The sequence below is a fragment of the Euphorbia lathyris genome, chromosome 2 (genome assembly GCF_963576675.1).
Source record: "Euphorbia lathyris chromosome 2, ddEupLath1.1, whole genome shotgun sequence".
Taxonomy (NCBI): domain Eukaryota; kingdom Viridiplantae; phylum Streptophyta; class Magnoliopsida; order Malpighiales; family Euphorbiaceae; genus Euphorbia; species Euphorbia lathyris.
The window spans coordinates 58,509,127-58,525,472 of NC_088911.1; the positions used below are offsets into that span (position 1 = coordinate 58,509,127).

A 16,346-nucleotide genomic window follows, 5' to 3' on the forward strand; every position below is an offset into this window, starting at 1 on the left:
TTTTCCTATCTTTGAGGAAAAAATTTAGCGTTAAAGGCTTTTTGTTTTATCTTCCTATCTTTGAGGAAGATGATTCGCCTCAAGGGGCTTTATTTTCCCATCTTTAAGGAAAATGATTCACCTTAAAGACTTTATTTTCCTATCTTTGAGTAAAACTTTTAGCCTTATAGGCCTTTTTTCGTTGCCTCCCCCCCTCTTTTTTTTTGAGAAGGAAGTATTCATATTTCTGCTAAATGCAAAAAAGACTACCATAATAAGAAAGGATATTTATTGATATAATTTGTCTCATTATAATACAGATTGGTCTCTTTAGGAGCCTCAATAAAACCTTAGTAGGAAAAACATAGTGGGGAAAATCCTACTCAAGGAAAAAGAGTGATCGAGACTTAGTTACATTTATTTCTTGTAATATTTGCAGAGATTCTGGATGTTCCAGGTCTGTGGTACTTGTTGTCCTTTCATATCTTCAAGCTTGAATATGGCGGGTCCTATCTTGGAGAGGATACGATAAGGCCCTGTCCAGGTTATTCCCAATTTGGTTTTTCCATATGCAGACTAGATTTTGTCAGCCTTTCGTAATACCAAATCTCCTTCATTCAACTCCACTAGCTTGGCATTTCTGTTGTGGTAGGCTGCGATTCGCTTCATTGAGATTCTCACAATAATAAGAGGCACGATCACTGGGGGTTTGGATCTCAATTGGAATAACGTCCTCTATCCCATGAGTCAGGGCGAAAGGCATTTCCCCTGTGGTGGTTCTAGGTGAGGTTAGATATGCCCACAACACACTCATTAGCTCATCTGCCCAACCTTTTTTATGCTCGCCCAACCTTTTCTTTATACCATTGACAATGGTCCGATTTGTGACTTCTGTCATGCCTTTGGACTTACCCTTGACAATGGACCGATTTGTGACATCTGTCATGCCATTGGACTAAGGATAATATACTGATGAAAATCTAGTTTTTATGCCCCAATCATGATAAAAAAGACTTGAATTCTTCGCAATTAAATTGTGTCCCATTGTCAATGATGATGGTATGGGGGATCCTAAACCTTCCGATAATGTTTGCCATGACAAAATCAACCATCCGTCCGACAGTGATGGTGGAGCCTTCTTCTGCTTCTACCCACTTTGTTAAATGATCAATTGCCACAACCATGAACCTACTCTGCTTTGTGGTCAATCGAAATGGTCCGACTATGTCTATGCCCCAAGTGGCGAATGGCCAACCTTCTATAATTGGTTGTTGGAGGGCTTTAGACATATGGCTGTCATTGGCGTGAACTTGACAATTGTGGTAGGATTCCAGCATTTTCTGAGCATCTTGCTCCGTATTAGGCCAAAAAAACCCCATCAATCTAGCCTTTCTAAAGATAGTGGAGGATGCTTCATGGGCTCCATTCTTCATGTAATTCTTGCAGAATTTCAAGACCTACTTCTGTCATAACACATTTCAGCCAAGGCTGACTGAATGACTTATAATACAACTGTTCATTTATGATCGCGTAGTGAGATGCTTTTTGAACTATCCAGCTGGCTTATTTTTTATCCTCAGGCAAGAGTCCATCCGTAAGATGCTGAGATAAGGGGATTCGCCAATCTCCTTGATCTGTATCAAATGGATGTTAAGACTACCTTCTCAATGGAGAATTAGAAGAAATGTACATGCAACAGCCTGTAGGTTTCGTTCAGGAAGGCTACAAATAAAAGGTTTACAAATTGATCAAATCGATCTATGGCCTCAGACAGTCTTCAAGGGCAATGGTACCTTCATTTTCATGATGAGGTGACATCGAATGGCTTCAATCAAATTGAAGAAGACCACTATGTCTATACCAAGCGCTCTAGAAATAAGTTTGTCATTCTATCATTATATGTTGATGATATCCTAATTGCAGGTAATGATATAACTTTTCTAAATCAAACCAAAGCTTGGTTAAGTTCAAGTTTTGAGATGAAAGATATGGGAGAAGCTACATATATTCTTGGGGTCAAGATCACAATGGGTCGCGCAAAGAAACTGATGGCCTTATCTCAAGAGACTTACATCAATAAAGTTCTTGAGCAATTCAATATGGAAGATCATAAACCCATAGATAGCCCAATAAGCAAAGATCATGTTCTGAGCTCAAAGATGTGCCCCAAAACACAATAAAGAATCCAGAAAATGGAAAATGTTCTTTATATGAATGTGGTTGGTAAGCATATATCAATCTAACCCAGGTCAAGCTTATATGAATGTTATGCACTAGGCCTGATATATGCCATGTTATTGGGATGGTAAGCATATATCAATCTAACCCAGGTCAAGCTCATTGGTCTGCTGTGAAGAGAATACTGAGGTATCTCAAAGGAACGACAGACTACTCTCTATTGATGATTATATTTTTAGGATAAATATGTATATAAAAGATTATTTATAATTTGAGATTTCAATGAGAGTTGCTTGAATGAAATCATTTGTCTTAGATAACTGAAGATAGTCCTATAATGGGAGAGACTAAGGTTAGATGATATGACACATCGAAACTGAAACCTTCGTATAATGTTATTTTGAGCATAGGATGCGCTTTCTTCAAATGGAAGGATTAGAACACGCTTGTGAATGTAGATGAACTGTTGAGATAATGCCAATTACAGTTGATGTGATATGAAGTCTAGGATTGATAACACTGGAGAAAACTTCTCGATCGGATCCCGTCCCTGTGAGGCGCCGTTGGGATCGACCGGGGACACTCCAATGCCAAAGTCAGTAGAATATATGAAGAGTAAATCGTATTGACAAAGCTTAGAGAATGTAAAAGTAAGTGTACCTTGATAGCCTAGAAAGGTAGGCTATATATAGTTGAGGAATTCGTAACCCCTAGGTAACTAGAAAGCCTCCATTAATGCTCATTTAATGGCGGTTTGAGACTATTAATGGTTCATTTAATAATCATTTATGGCCGAGACGGCGGCCAGCCGTTATCTAGGTAAATGGAGAGATTCGCCTAAGAGATCCGCCAGTGGATCTCTTAGAGCTGATCTAGGATGGTCCGCCAGACGGCTTCCTTTGCTACGTGGCATACCTTAAGGTAATTATCTCTTTTGGTCCTCATGATAATATCTTAAAGTTATCAGTAGCCCCCCCCCAAAATGCCCTTAAAGTCCTTTAGGGCTTTTGGACTTCTGCGCGCCGTTTTATGCTTCCGCATTTAATGTGCACTCTGTCCAACGTCCTTTGATGGCCGACACGTGTAATAGCACATTGCCCTAGAAACGTTTCAAAAACCATCTTCATCTTTCGGAGTTCTCTTTCTTTCTCATTTTCCATCCTCTCCCGTTTTCGAAGCCTTTCCTCAGAAACTTCAAAGATCCTACCTAGGCTTCTGCATTTCCATGTAAGTGCTTTTTATTTTACTCTGAATGTTTAGAAGTTCATCTTCATCCTCTGGGTCAACTTCCGAACTCTTTAATTCGACGTCTTCTCCTAAGATTGAAGTAGATTTTAGTTGGACCACATCCTCATCGGAAAATTCCCAATCTTCTGTTGGCGAGATTAATTCTGGTCCAACTGAGTTCAATAACTCGGCGCGTAACCCTTACCAGACTCGTTCCACCGGAAACCCTTCTTTCTTTTCCGGTTTTACTCCGGCCGGTGCCCGTAACCGGTTTCTGAGTTTGATGGCTTCTTCTTCTGTTCCTGTTAGGAAAAAGAATCCTCGAGCGGAGTCTACTTCGTCTCGTATGAGTACCGCAGATTTGGCGAGTCTATCGGATCGCTTTCCGTGGATCAAAAATTATGAAACCCAACTCCCAGCTTCTCATCAACGCCCCTCCAATTCGCCAAAGGGCTTTTTTACTGTATTTTGTAGTCATATTGAGAGAGGGTTTTGCCTTCCTCTTCCCCAGATGTTGGCGGATATCCTGTCGTATTTTGACATCGCCGTCAGCCAGCTACACTCCAACGGCTGGCTTGATATGGCGTTAGATTGTTATCTTGCGTCAAATTTAGGCGTAGTGTATAATGGCCGAATCTTTAGAGCCTTTCACAAACCCTCCAGGAGGAAGTCGGAGTCTTATCTTACATTCGCTAAATTTGGTGTTTATTCGCCCTTTTTCGACAAAATGTCCAACGTTCATAGCTGGGATGAGAGTTTCTTCTACGTGAAGATAAAGGAGGATGAACCGTTAGGTTTTCCTTCTGTCTGGAACTCTCGTCCGCTACATATGGCGGGTGACATGCGAATCTTAACACACAGTGATGAAGAGGTGGCGGATCTCATGAAGCAGATTAAGGCGGATGCATGGACGTATGCGGATGCCTTAGCCTTCATGATGAGTGACATTCCTCTGATCCGCCGAGTGGAGGATCAATTCATTTATTCAAAAATTACTCAGTTTGATCAAGGTACTTTGTATAATTCAGGAGCTTTAATTATTCTGATATCTTCTTTGGCAGGGGTGTGTCTAAGGCAAATCGTGCTCTTGCAGAGACGCGCAGGATGTTTCAAGAAGAGGAAGCCCGCAAGAAGAATCAGGCGGCTAACCCTCAACCTGATACGGGCAAACGCCCTATGGAGATGGCTATCGATCCGCCGTTGAAGAAGAGGCGGCCCAATACTATTGGGAGTACCAAGATAATGGCGGACGCGATTAAATCCGCCAAACCCACTAAGAAAGTGGTTCAGGTAATTCATCTCTTGATTTTGTTTCCTGCTCATCTGATTTTAAAGCGGCGTATGGTTTTTCCTGTTTGCGCAGATGGCGAAGCCTGATATCGGTGGATATTGGTCCGCCAAGTTTGGGGTTCAAGGAACTTTTGAGAATGAATCTCTCTTGAATGACCTGGATGAAGCTTTAGGACAGGTGGGAGAAGTACAAAAGGATTACGACCAAATCCCCGAATCGATCCATGTCTATAAGGGAAAGTCTGAGCTTCTTTCGGTGAGTATTAAAAGAATATGATGATTTGTTTCGTTTTTAGACTAAATCCTTTTGTTTTCCTCAGCTGTATGCCCGCTTGTGCACTTTGGAGAATGGAGTTCTTCAGAATGTGGCGAATAGGGCGACTATTGAAAAGTTAGAGAAAGAGATAGCGAATTCCAATTCCACTATTGCCACCGCCAACGAAAACCTAGCTTCCGCCACAGCTGCTTTAGTTCTCCGAGACGAGGAGATACAAAATCTGAAGGCAAAAATAGCTTCTGATGCTAAAAGCCATGAAGATGCTCTTGGGGAAGCGGAATACACGGTAGGCGAACAAGCATTCTTTTATGGAGAGATGCTTATGGCGTACTTCTCTTTAGCCCATCCTGAAATTGATTTCACAGATCCTGAGTTCGCTGTCCCCGAAACGGAAGATGTGGCAAGGTTCAAGAAGATGCCCAATGCCAAGGAGTACCTTCGCAACTATGTGCGAAAATGGATGAAGGGAACCTTGCCGGATGCCAAACCTTCTACCACAGTTGTGATGGCTGACCTCCAGGAGATGCCGTCCAAAGCTGATTCTGAACAAAAAGGGGATAAGGAAGTATCTCTTGAAGGCGGATCGCTGACTGTGGAGAAGAAAGACTCTCAAGCGAGCGTTGGGGGCGAAGGAAGCACAAAAGAAGGTGCTCCTATTATCATTTAGTTAGCAACTTTTGTAAAAACTTTTCAAGTATAATTTCAAACATTGCTATGTATAAACATTATTTTACTTTTATCCCTGCGCAGGACAGTGTTTGAGTATGTTTAGGATTTTTGTTTGAAGTAGGTGGCTAGCCATACTTCATTGTATGAACCTTTGTGAAGGTTTGAAGCTGTTCTATTCCTTCTTTAGAGGAAGTAAAGCTGCCCAGGGGTTCAATTTGCTACCTATCTTTGAGGTGAAATGACCCACCCGTAGGACTTGTGAATTCCTTTTTGAAAAGGATAAGAGAGTGTAAAGACCTTGCGTCCAAGGATCGTTTTAACTCTTATTGGAGATTGGGATCCGCCCGGAGACGGATCCGCCCATAAGATTAATCCTCTTATGTGCTTTAGGATAGCGATATATTGCGAATGTGGAGAGCGTTGGGTGCCTCCCCTTCTTTTTAAGACTGGAATATTAATATTGCAGCAGTAAACTATAAAAAGAACATGAATAATAAAACCAACGATATTTATTAATGGGATGAACACCTTATTACAGCGGACAGGTCTTTATAGATGAGCCTCATCAAAACCCTTAACAAGAAAAACCCCATGGGAAAAAGCTTGTTAAAGGAAAAAGAGTACTCAAGACCGTACTTTATTTTCTGACAAAGTATTTACGGAGATTTTGGAGATTCCACGTGCGTGGCAGCGTGTTGCCCTCCGTATCTTGTATTTTGAATGTGGCTGGTCCCACCTTCTCCACTATCTGGTATGGACCTATCCAATTGATCCCCAACTTGCCTTTGCCTTCTCGAGATTGGACTTTATCAGCCTTGCGAAGCACAAGATCTCCCATCTTTAGATCCACAATCTTGGCATTTTTATCATGATAGGATGCAATCCGCTGTTTATATGCTGCCATGTGTACATAGGATTGATCCCTGCGATCCTCGACCTGATCCAGACGTTCCCTCAGTCGTTTATCGTTGTCTTCTTCATAATAAAAGGCCACTCGATCACTGGGGACTCGTATTTCCACGGGGATTACGGCCTCCACTCCATGAGAAAGGGCAAACGGCGTTTCTCCCGTAGCGGTTCTTGGGGTTGTGCGATAAGCCTATAAAACACTTGTAAGTTGATCCGCCCATTTTTTGTCATGTTCTCCCAACCTCTTTTTTATCCCCTTTACAATCGTCTGATTGGTCACTTCGGTCATTCCATTGGACTGAGGATAATAAACGGAGGCGAATCTGTTCATGATGCCCAATCCCTCACAAAAAGCTTTGAATTTGCCACAGTTAAACTGTGTCCCATTGTCAGTGATGATGGTGTGTGGAATGCCGTATCTTCCCACGATGTTGTCTTTGACAAACTCCACTATCTGCTCTGTTGTAATGGAGGAAACAGCCTCGGCTTCTACCCATTTGGTGAAATGGTCCACCGCTACTATTACGTACTTCTTTTGCCGGCGAGTTGGAGGAAATGGTCCAACGATGTCTATTCCCCAAAGGGCGAACGGACAGCCTTCAATGATTGGCCTTTGAATGTGCTTGGTAGTGTGTGACTCATTTGCGTGAATCTGGCAACTATGACAAGATTCTACCAAACTCTGGGCATCTAACTCGGCTGTGGGCCAGTAGAACCCTGCTATCCTTGATTTCTTCAAGATCGCGGCGGATGCCTCATGTGACCCGCAAGACCCCTCATATAGCTCTTTGAGGATCTGTTGCCCTTCTTCTGGTAGAATGTATTTCATCCAAGGATGACTAAAAGACCTTCTATAAAGACCATTATTGATCAAGGAGAAGTAAGCCGATCTCCTGACAATCTTCCTCGCCTCTTCCTTGTCTTCAGGTAATGTTCCATTCAGTAGGTATTGGCGAATGACTGTCCTCCAATCATCCTCCATTGTTGTAAGTACGGACACTTCTTCAGCAGCAAATGCTGGAGCCATTTTTACTTCGAAGGGACAATCTGGATCCGCCCAGTTTACTTCACTAGAAGCCATTTTGGCTAATTGATCAGCCTCTGTATTGGATTCCCTTGGTATGTGAACCAATTCCCACTTAGTTTCTTTAGCTTCAAGGTTATCCAGAATCTTTTTGACTTCTGCTACATATTTGGCCAGAACCTCATCCTTCACCTCGTAATTCTTGATTACTTGGTTGACCATTAGTTTAGAATCGCTATAGATCACGATCTGCTCCGGGGTGATTTCTTAGAGTAGACGTAAGCCCAATATCAGAGCTTCGTACTCAGCAGAATTATTAGTAGCATGGAAATTTAACTTTGCGGCGTATCGCAGCCTTATGTAGTGGGGACCTTTGATCACAACTCCCACACCAGCCCCATCTGCAGAAGAAGCTCCATCTGTATACATTGACCATTCTTCTAACGGAGGCTTGGGATGAGATATCCCCTCGTCAGTGAATTCATTCACGAAGTCCGCCAGGACCTGACTTTTTAAAGATGACCTGCTCTCGTATCTTACATCAAATTCACCCAAGCGAATCGCCCATTCCATCAACCTTCCCGAAGTGTCCGGCTTCTGCAATACCTTTCTCATCGGTATACGGGTTCGAACTATCACGGTATGCGCCTGAAAGTATGGCCTAAGGCGGATGGCCGTGGTCACGACAGCCAGTGCCATTTTGTCCAACTTCGAATATCTGGTTTCGGCATCTTTCAAAACTTTGCTCACGTAATAAATGGGGAATTGTTGGGCATTTTCTTCTCGCACCATGACCGTGCATACGGCTTTATTCGTAACTGACACATACATGTATAGATCCTCCCCCTTCATAGGTCGACTCATCATGGGTGGCTCTGTAAGGAACCGCTTGATTCCTTCGAATGCATTTTGGCAATCTTCATTCCACTCAAACGCCTTTTTTCCCTTGATAACTTCGAAAAAAGGCTGACATCTACGAGCTGAGCAAGAGATAAACCTGCCCAAGGCTATGATACGCCCATTGAGACGTTGTACTTCTCTGATATTCCGAGGAGGTTGCATTTCTAGGACTGCTTTGACTTTGTCAGGATTTGGGCTAATTCCTCTTTCACTAATCATGAATCCTAGAAATTTGCCATATGTTGCCCCGAAAGTACATTTCTCTGGATTTAGCTTGATGTTGTGATGGCGAAGTATTTCCAGTACCTCCTTTACATCTTCTGCATGCTTTTCCGCAGTTGCGCTTTTAATGATCATATCATCTACATAGATAGAATAATTATCATTCTTACTGTTCGAGAATATCTTGTTCATCATCCTCTGATAGGTAGCACCTGCGTTCTTGAGCCCGAAGGGCATAACTTTAAAACAATAAGTAGCTTGATGTGTCACGAACGAGGTCTTGATTCTATCTGAGGGCTCCATAGGGATTTGATGATAACTTGATTTCACGTCAGTAAAGGAATACATTGCATGACCGGCAGTTCCATCTACAAGCATGTCTATGCATGGCAAAGGATAGTTATCCTTGGGGCAAGCTTTATTAAGATCTGTGAAGTCAATGCACATGCGGTAGGATCCGCCAGCTTTCTTGACTAGCACGACGTTCGCCAACCACTGAGTGTAAAGTACTTCCTCAATGGCATCCGCCTTCTGGAGCTTGGCAATTTCCTCCTCTATCACTTTTTGTCTTTCTGGACCATGATTCCTCCGCTTCTGGGCCACAGGAACTGCATCTTTATCAATGTTGAGTTTGTGGGTGATTATGTCCGGACTGATTCCAGGCAGAATTTCATCCTTCCATGCGAAGACATCTTCGGCCTCACAGAGTACCTTGGAGATTGCATCTCTGATATTGCCCTGTAGTCCTTTAGCAATCCGTACCTGCTTTTCTTCTGCCATCAGGTACATTTCGGTTTCGCCTAAGGCCATTGTGACACGTTCTTCTTCATCTTCCTCCTTAGATGGAGGGCGAATCGTTAAGGAAGCCGAATATGTCTCTTGAGCTACTTTTTGACAACCTCTAACCATCACGCCCCCCTTGACCGTGGGGATGTAAAGCGTTAAATGGCGAATAGAGATAAGAGCTGCAGCTTCGGAGATGAAAGGTCGCCCAAGGATAATATTGTAGGCTAATTGTCCATCCAAGACCGAAAACTCCAAATCTCCTTGCCAAACTTGATCATCATCAGTAAGCTCGCAATTCAGGGTAACTTGGCCTTTCGTCCGGATGGTATGACCTGTCACTCCCAAAATGTCCACCACAGTTGGTTCTACCTGGACATGATCAATCTTGAGTTTGGCGAATGCTCCTCGGGTAATGACATTACATGAACTTCCTGTATCAATCATTACCCTCTTCATCTTCCAACCCTCAACCATCATAGTGACGGCCAATGCGTCCGCATGGGGTGGAATTTCAAGACCTGCGTCTGAGAAAGGGGGATTTAGCGATGTCCTGTCAAGGGTGGTCGTCTTCGCCTTTTTCAATGTTGGCTGATAGCCAGGCCCACCTGCTATGACGTTGATGGTACCCTTTCCTTTCTTCTTTTGGTCCTCTTTGGATTTGTCATCTTCCTTTCCTTCCGTTTGGATGAACCGATCCAATTTTCCTCTCTCAATGAGTCGCTCAATTTCTCGAGCCAACTCCCAGCAAGCATCCGTATCATGACCATTCTTCCTGTGATACTTGCAATAATTTTTAGGATTCTTTCCTTTGTTGGTGTACTCCCCCCCTTTTGGCTCGGGGTATGAAATGCTCCGCTTGTGCTGGCTGTTCTCGATCCACATAAGAACTTCACTTTTAGAAGCATTGAGAGGTGTGCAGGAGGTGACAAACGTTGATTTGTTCCTAGAATCCCTTCGTTTGTTTCTAGAAGAAGAATCTTGACGTTTGTCTCTGTCCCGGTCCCAAGGGCGGGACTCGCCTCTATCCTTCTTTGGCGATGATGGTGTACCTCGGCGGATATCATCAACCTCTATAAAGTCTTTACAGCGCTCCATCAACTCTGCCATGCTGGTGGGCTTTTTACGAATGAGGTCTTCTTGCAAACTTTTACAAGTAGTGTTTCTTACAAAGCACTCCACAGCTACGGAGATATCTACATCAACGATTTGTATACACAACTGGTTGAAAGTGTCCACATAATCTCGAAGTGGTTCATTCGCCTTCTGTTTTAACTCAAAAAGTTTTCCAGATTTCACCACTGCAGGGATGCAGCCAGCAAATTTTGCACAAAATTCCCTACTTAATTGATCGAAGCTATTTATGGAGCCTGGAGGTAGAGATTGGAACCATAAATAGGCTGGACCTCCCAAAGTGGTGACAAACATCTTGCAAAGTATAGGTTCGGTGGCTCGATTGAGTGTGGCCAAGATTCTATATTTTCGAACATGAGCCTCCGGATTGTCTTTGCCTATATAAATTGCAAGATTAGGGATTTTAAACGCCCTTTCAGTTTCCTCTGCTTCGATCCAGGCCGCAAAAGCGAATCTCTATTGGCGAATGGATTATGCCTAGCATTTTCCTCATTCATTTGGAGCACTAGGGCCCTTACTCTATCATCAAAATTCTCCGGATCCGCCCTGGGATGATCTCTTCGTGGCGATCTGCTTGGAGAGGAAGAAGAACTTGATTCTGACGATGAATCCGATGGCGAATGTCTGCCTCGTCCGCCTCCCCTTCTTCCTCCGTCGCCTCCCCCTCCACTTCCTCTATTTGGAGGAATTGGACCGTTTCCTCCTTGCTGGCCTTCTGGCAGAGTGTGTCCAACAGTTCCTGAAGATGGATGGGGTGGTGGTCCACCTATATGAGACGTTTTTTCCGGTCTTTTGCTCCTTTTACGACCAGTAGATGGAGCCGATCTGCCACGGCGTGGAGATTTTGTTCGCCTTGGCGAAGGAGATCTTGCCTGCTTATCTTTGTTCTTTTTATGCTTTTTACGAATGGGCTCTTTAAATCCCCCATGGGACGAATTCGTCCGCGGGCGCCTGGGTACATTCGGCCCATCACGATTAAACCTTGGAACTTCTGATCCGCCAGGAGGGACCGTATTGTTCCCGTGGCTTCCTTCACCAGGAAACAGCTCCCTGATAACCGATCGCGCTCCACCCGGCGCCGTGGTAGTTACCGTAGAGTCAACGTTGTGAGCTTGAAGGAATGAAGAGTTACGAGCCCCAGGTCCCAGACCGAAGTTTAACGGAGGTAGAGATGAGACAACTGATGTAGGTACCGTACTCCTATGAGGAGGAATAGTCATGAATGCCCGAAGGCGGTTTCCAATTTCAAGCCCATATCGCGCCTCGATATCCTGAGCACACATATCAAGGAAGGATGCCGTGGGCATATTTCCATCAATATTCATCGTAGGGGCGATTGTGCTTGTGCATCCAACGCTAGATGGTGTAATTATTGGCGATTCGATCCCTGAGGAGGGATTTTGTATTTCATCATTCATGATGTTTCAACGTGAACGAAAAATCCTTTATTTGGTCAAGGATTTCACCTTCACCGCACCAATTGATAACACTGGAGAAAACTTCTCGATCGGATCCCGTCTCTGTGAGGCGCCATTGGGATCGGCCGGGGACACTCCAATGCCAAAGTCAGTAGAATATATGAAGAGTAAATCGTATTGACAAAGCTTAGAGAATGTAAAAGTAAGTGTACCTTGATAGCCTAGAAAGGTAGGCTATATATAGTTGAGGAATTCGTAACCCCTAGGTAACTAGAAAGCCTCCATTAATGCTCATTTAATGGCGGTTACAAGTTACTCTTAATTTGGCGGTTTGAAACTATTAATGGTTCATTTAATAATCATTTATGGCCGAGACGGCGGCCATCCGTTATCTAGGTAAATGGAGAGATTCGCCTAAGAGATCCGCCAGCGGATCTCTTAGAGCTGATCTAGGATGGTCCGCCAGACGGTTTCCTTTGCTACGTGGCATACCTTAAGGTAATTATCTCTTTTGGTCCTCATGATAATATCTTAATGTTATCAAGGATAAAGCATATTATTTCTTAATTACACACGTAATTCGAGAGGTTGTCTATCTCCAACGAGTATACTACGTTTGAGTTCTCGATTGTTTGTCGGTCGCACGAACTATTTGCGAGTATGAACGAGGCAAAATGATGAAATATGTTTCTGTTACGTGCGAGTGGGAGATGTAGGGATAAATGGAGTAAACGGGCATTGACCCATTTACTAATGTATTTATGGTCCATCCGTAATCTAGTCAGATTAGGATTAGGGTTAGGGTTTTATCCTAGTTATAAATAGATAGTTGAGGAGGCTAAAATCCGGAGAAGTCTAAGATATAAGAAAAGAAAAGAGACTCTCTCTCTCCTTCATGACTCTCTCTCTCTCTCCCTCTTTGTCTTCTAGTTACGTTCTTAGTTCGTGAAATAATAGAGATTACTCTTTTGGTGTGGTAACTTTCTAAATCGGTGATATGGAGCCAAAGTTAATTACTTCCAATGTTATTCAACGGATCTACACTATAAGATGTAAACCTAAATCTGTTGATTTATTTATTGATAGATCCGGATTCATTATATATTCGTTAGATGTTAGAGAAATTGACGAGGCTTCTCCATTGTATCCAACACTCGTAATTTAGGGTATTCCATAGAATTATGTTGGGTGGAATTGAATAAAATGATATACAAGTTAGATTATAAATGTTAATATAAATACAAAGCTGACTCTGCGACAAGTCACGGAACATGGTTGGATGATAGAAATAATAAAATCATCCTATCATAAGAAGAAACGAAACGAAAAGAAAAGAAATTTTAGAAAAAGAAAAACGAGGAAGGAATGGTGTGAACGCGGAAAGGAACCGACCAAAAGAAATGAAGGATTTTGTCGTTAATAAATAGGAGTATGAGTAGTAGGACATTTTGCGTGTCGTGTTAGAGAATATTTGAAAACATAAACAGCTAATTTACATACGACAAATCATAATACGACACACCAAAAACCATGCTAATCTCAACAACATTTTATTATTTTATTATTTTATTATAATGGGTTTTGTTTTGTGGGATATGCATCCAAAGTCAATAAAACACAGGCTTCCTTGTCCTTGTTCCAAAATAAAGGGTTTGTTTTTTTATGGTATGGGCTACACTACAGTTTGGTGTATATTTCAAAGTGGTCCCTCCCTTCTAATACTTCCAAAATAACCCAACCACTATACCATAGCAGAGGATCACTTTTCTTCTATCAAAACAAACAAACAAACAAACCCAATTTCTTCTTCTCTAACTCAGCTACATACATCCAATTAAAACATTAAACATCCAATCATTTCTTCTCTTTGGCTTTTTTCCCCCACTTCTCTTTTCACCTTAATGGGAAAATCATATTCCAGACTCATCCTTAATGCCTTACAATATTCAACTTGTCTTAACTTGAGTCACTGTGGAATATCACTCTGCTCCCAGACACAAACACAAGAATCAAACAAAATCTTTATATATATATATTTCCAGCATGTAACATACAGGATCAATGGATGTATTCCAATCCATATAATATAATATTAGTCCTTGTAAAACTATCAAAACCACCAAAATATCTGGTGGTTCAATTCAGTTTCAATGCCTAGAATACCCAGAAGACATAATAAGCACAACAAACAACTACTCCCTAAACCAACTACTTACATAGTAACTACACAATCTTTCTTTTATACCTACAAACCATCACAGAAACAGAGAACCAAATTAAGTGTTACGTATCGGTTGACTAATGAATCTATTAACAGTTAGGATTCACAAAGCTTTTAATCTCCTCCATAAGGGTATAGAAATGGGCGTTATTAGGCAAGAAGTAGAATCCAATTGTCGCCTCTTTTAGATACAGAAGTTTAACATCCTGCCCAGCCCTTTCTAGCCCTTCAACATAAGCTAATTGCCAATCTTGGACAAGATCCAAACCAGCCACAACTACTAGACTTTTGGGGAACTGTAGTAGACCTTGGAGGTTTTTTCCTCTAGGACCAAATATATTGCAAGCCGGATGGTCTCTATCTTCCCCTCGAGGTAGAAATGCTCTCCAATACCAGTCCCGGTCTTGAATGGTCACGAAGTATTTTCCATCTAATCTCTTCTCTGAATCACTTCTTTCTTGCCCTCCAAACATAGGGTGAAGAAGGATATTACCAAGTACTTGTATGTCTGCTTCAGCTGCTCTTACCGCTACATGATGAGCAATGTTACCTCCTGAACTATCTCCACCCAAATATACATGAACTTTTGAGTCCTTTCCACTTTGAAGCCAAGTTCTAGACTTTACCCACTTAAGAGCTGCCCAACCATCATCATAAGCACAAGGGTACCTGAACTCCGGTGATCTCCTGTAATTCACTGATACAACAACAGCCTTGCAGGTGGTCACCAGACGACGGCAGAAGGTGTCATAGATAGCACTATTGGCAGAGGAGTGAGTGAAGCTTCCCCCGTGGAAGAAGATTATAACTGGAACGATCTCGCTCCTACTCAACGGCTTCTCAAGCTCCACACTGCCCCATTCAGACTCGTTTTCAGGGGCAGGCTTGTAAACCCTGTTCAGGAGTCCTGTAGCTCTATCAAAATGATCAAACGAAAATACTCCATCAACCGGAATCGTGTTGGCATTGACTTTGCGCTCCAGAAATTCAGCCAATTCACGGTTGAAGGTGCCGTCCGGGCGCCGTAGGAGATTATATGCAAGCTTGAAATTGGAGATAAGGACCCAGGTGTTCAACGGAACAACCCTCTGCAAGAAGAAAAGGAAATCCGATTAAAGTTATAAAAATGAGTAATTCGTTCTGGAAAGTCGGATTGATCATACACATGATTGAGATTGAGATTGAGAGAGAAAATAGGAAATTTAGACAGACCAAAAAAGGGTATAATGAAACCCCACAAATAAGCTGGAAATAGTTGAATGCAAATCCCATTAAAGGAAAATACAATACAGAGGGTGGGCCTAAAATTAGAAGTGCAAATTGGCAAAGTTAGGGATTTGAAAACCTAAGGAAAAAATCAACAGTGAAGCGTGAATTACAAAATTGAAGTAGCAGTAACAAAAAAAAGGAGACATATTTGGAAGGAAAATCCATTGATGAAAACAAAGCAGTGGGAAAAAGGAGAGAAATCGAAGAGGCGAATAAAAGAAGAAGAAGAAGAAGAGAATACCTTGGATTCATTGAGGTTGAGTTGATTACTAGCAGCCATGAGAGAATGGAGAGAAGAGATGAGGGTTCCTAAAGAAATTAGAGGTTCATCGAAAGTTTGTGATTCAGTCTATAAATAAAGAGAGAGGGTTCTTGTTAATGTCTTCCTTCCTGGAATAAAATTAAAATGGAGAGAATGAGAAGATATATCTTCTCTTCTCTTCTTCTCTTGTAGGAAGGAGTAGGACAATAAATGAGAGGTACGGATATAGAACCGGTGGTTTAAGAGAAGAAGAGGGAGTCAAAGGAGGAGCAACACGACAAAAGGGGGCGGCCCATTTCTACTGTATGTATGTATATACGCAACATTGATTTCATATTCATAGTGCTGCTCTATATTTCTCATTAAATACACAATTTTGGCTGCTTTTGCTTGCTTCCAATACTACAACACAACACCTGTCTTTTCTTTTCCTTCTTTTCTTTTTTATTTATTTTGGATATAGAAATTTTCCCAACCCCTACCCCTACCCTGCTTACTTGTATGGTTTTTATTGCTACAACTAAAAATGGTTACATTTTTTTTAAAGGTACGACAATAAAGTGAGGTTTGAATTGGCTTAACTT

At 42.1% G+C, this 16,346-nt stretch overlaps 1 protein-coding gene across 1 annotated transcript; it reads right to left on the minus strand.

Moving 5' to 3' along the window:
* Positions 1-14,015: 14,015 nt before the first annotated feature.
* LOC136218347 (gibberellin receptor GID1B-like) lies at positions 14,016-16,056 on the minus strand. Its single transcript, XM_066005156.1, has 2 exons — positions 15,742-16,056; positions 14,016-15,319 (listed from the first exon to the last, which is right to left on the minus strand). Exons 1-2 carry the CDS (start codon positions 15,778-15,780, stop codon positions 14,321-14,323), a joined length of 1,038 nt encoding a protein of 345 aa, XP_065861228.1. The 5' UTR covers positions 15,781-16,056; the 3' UTR covers positions 14,016-14,320.
* Between the last annotated feature and the right edge of the window lie 290 nt (positions 16,057-16,346).

Coding starts and splice junctions, on each gene's coding strand:
- LOC136218347 (XM_066005156.1), bottom strand. CDS start 15,780: ATGGCTGCTAGTAATCAACTCAACCTCAATGAATCCAAG. Junction 15,320..15,741: donor TCAACCTCAATGAATCCAAG/GTATTCTCTTCT, acceptor TTCTTCTTGCAG/AGGGTTGTTCCGTTGAACAC.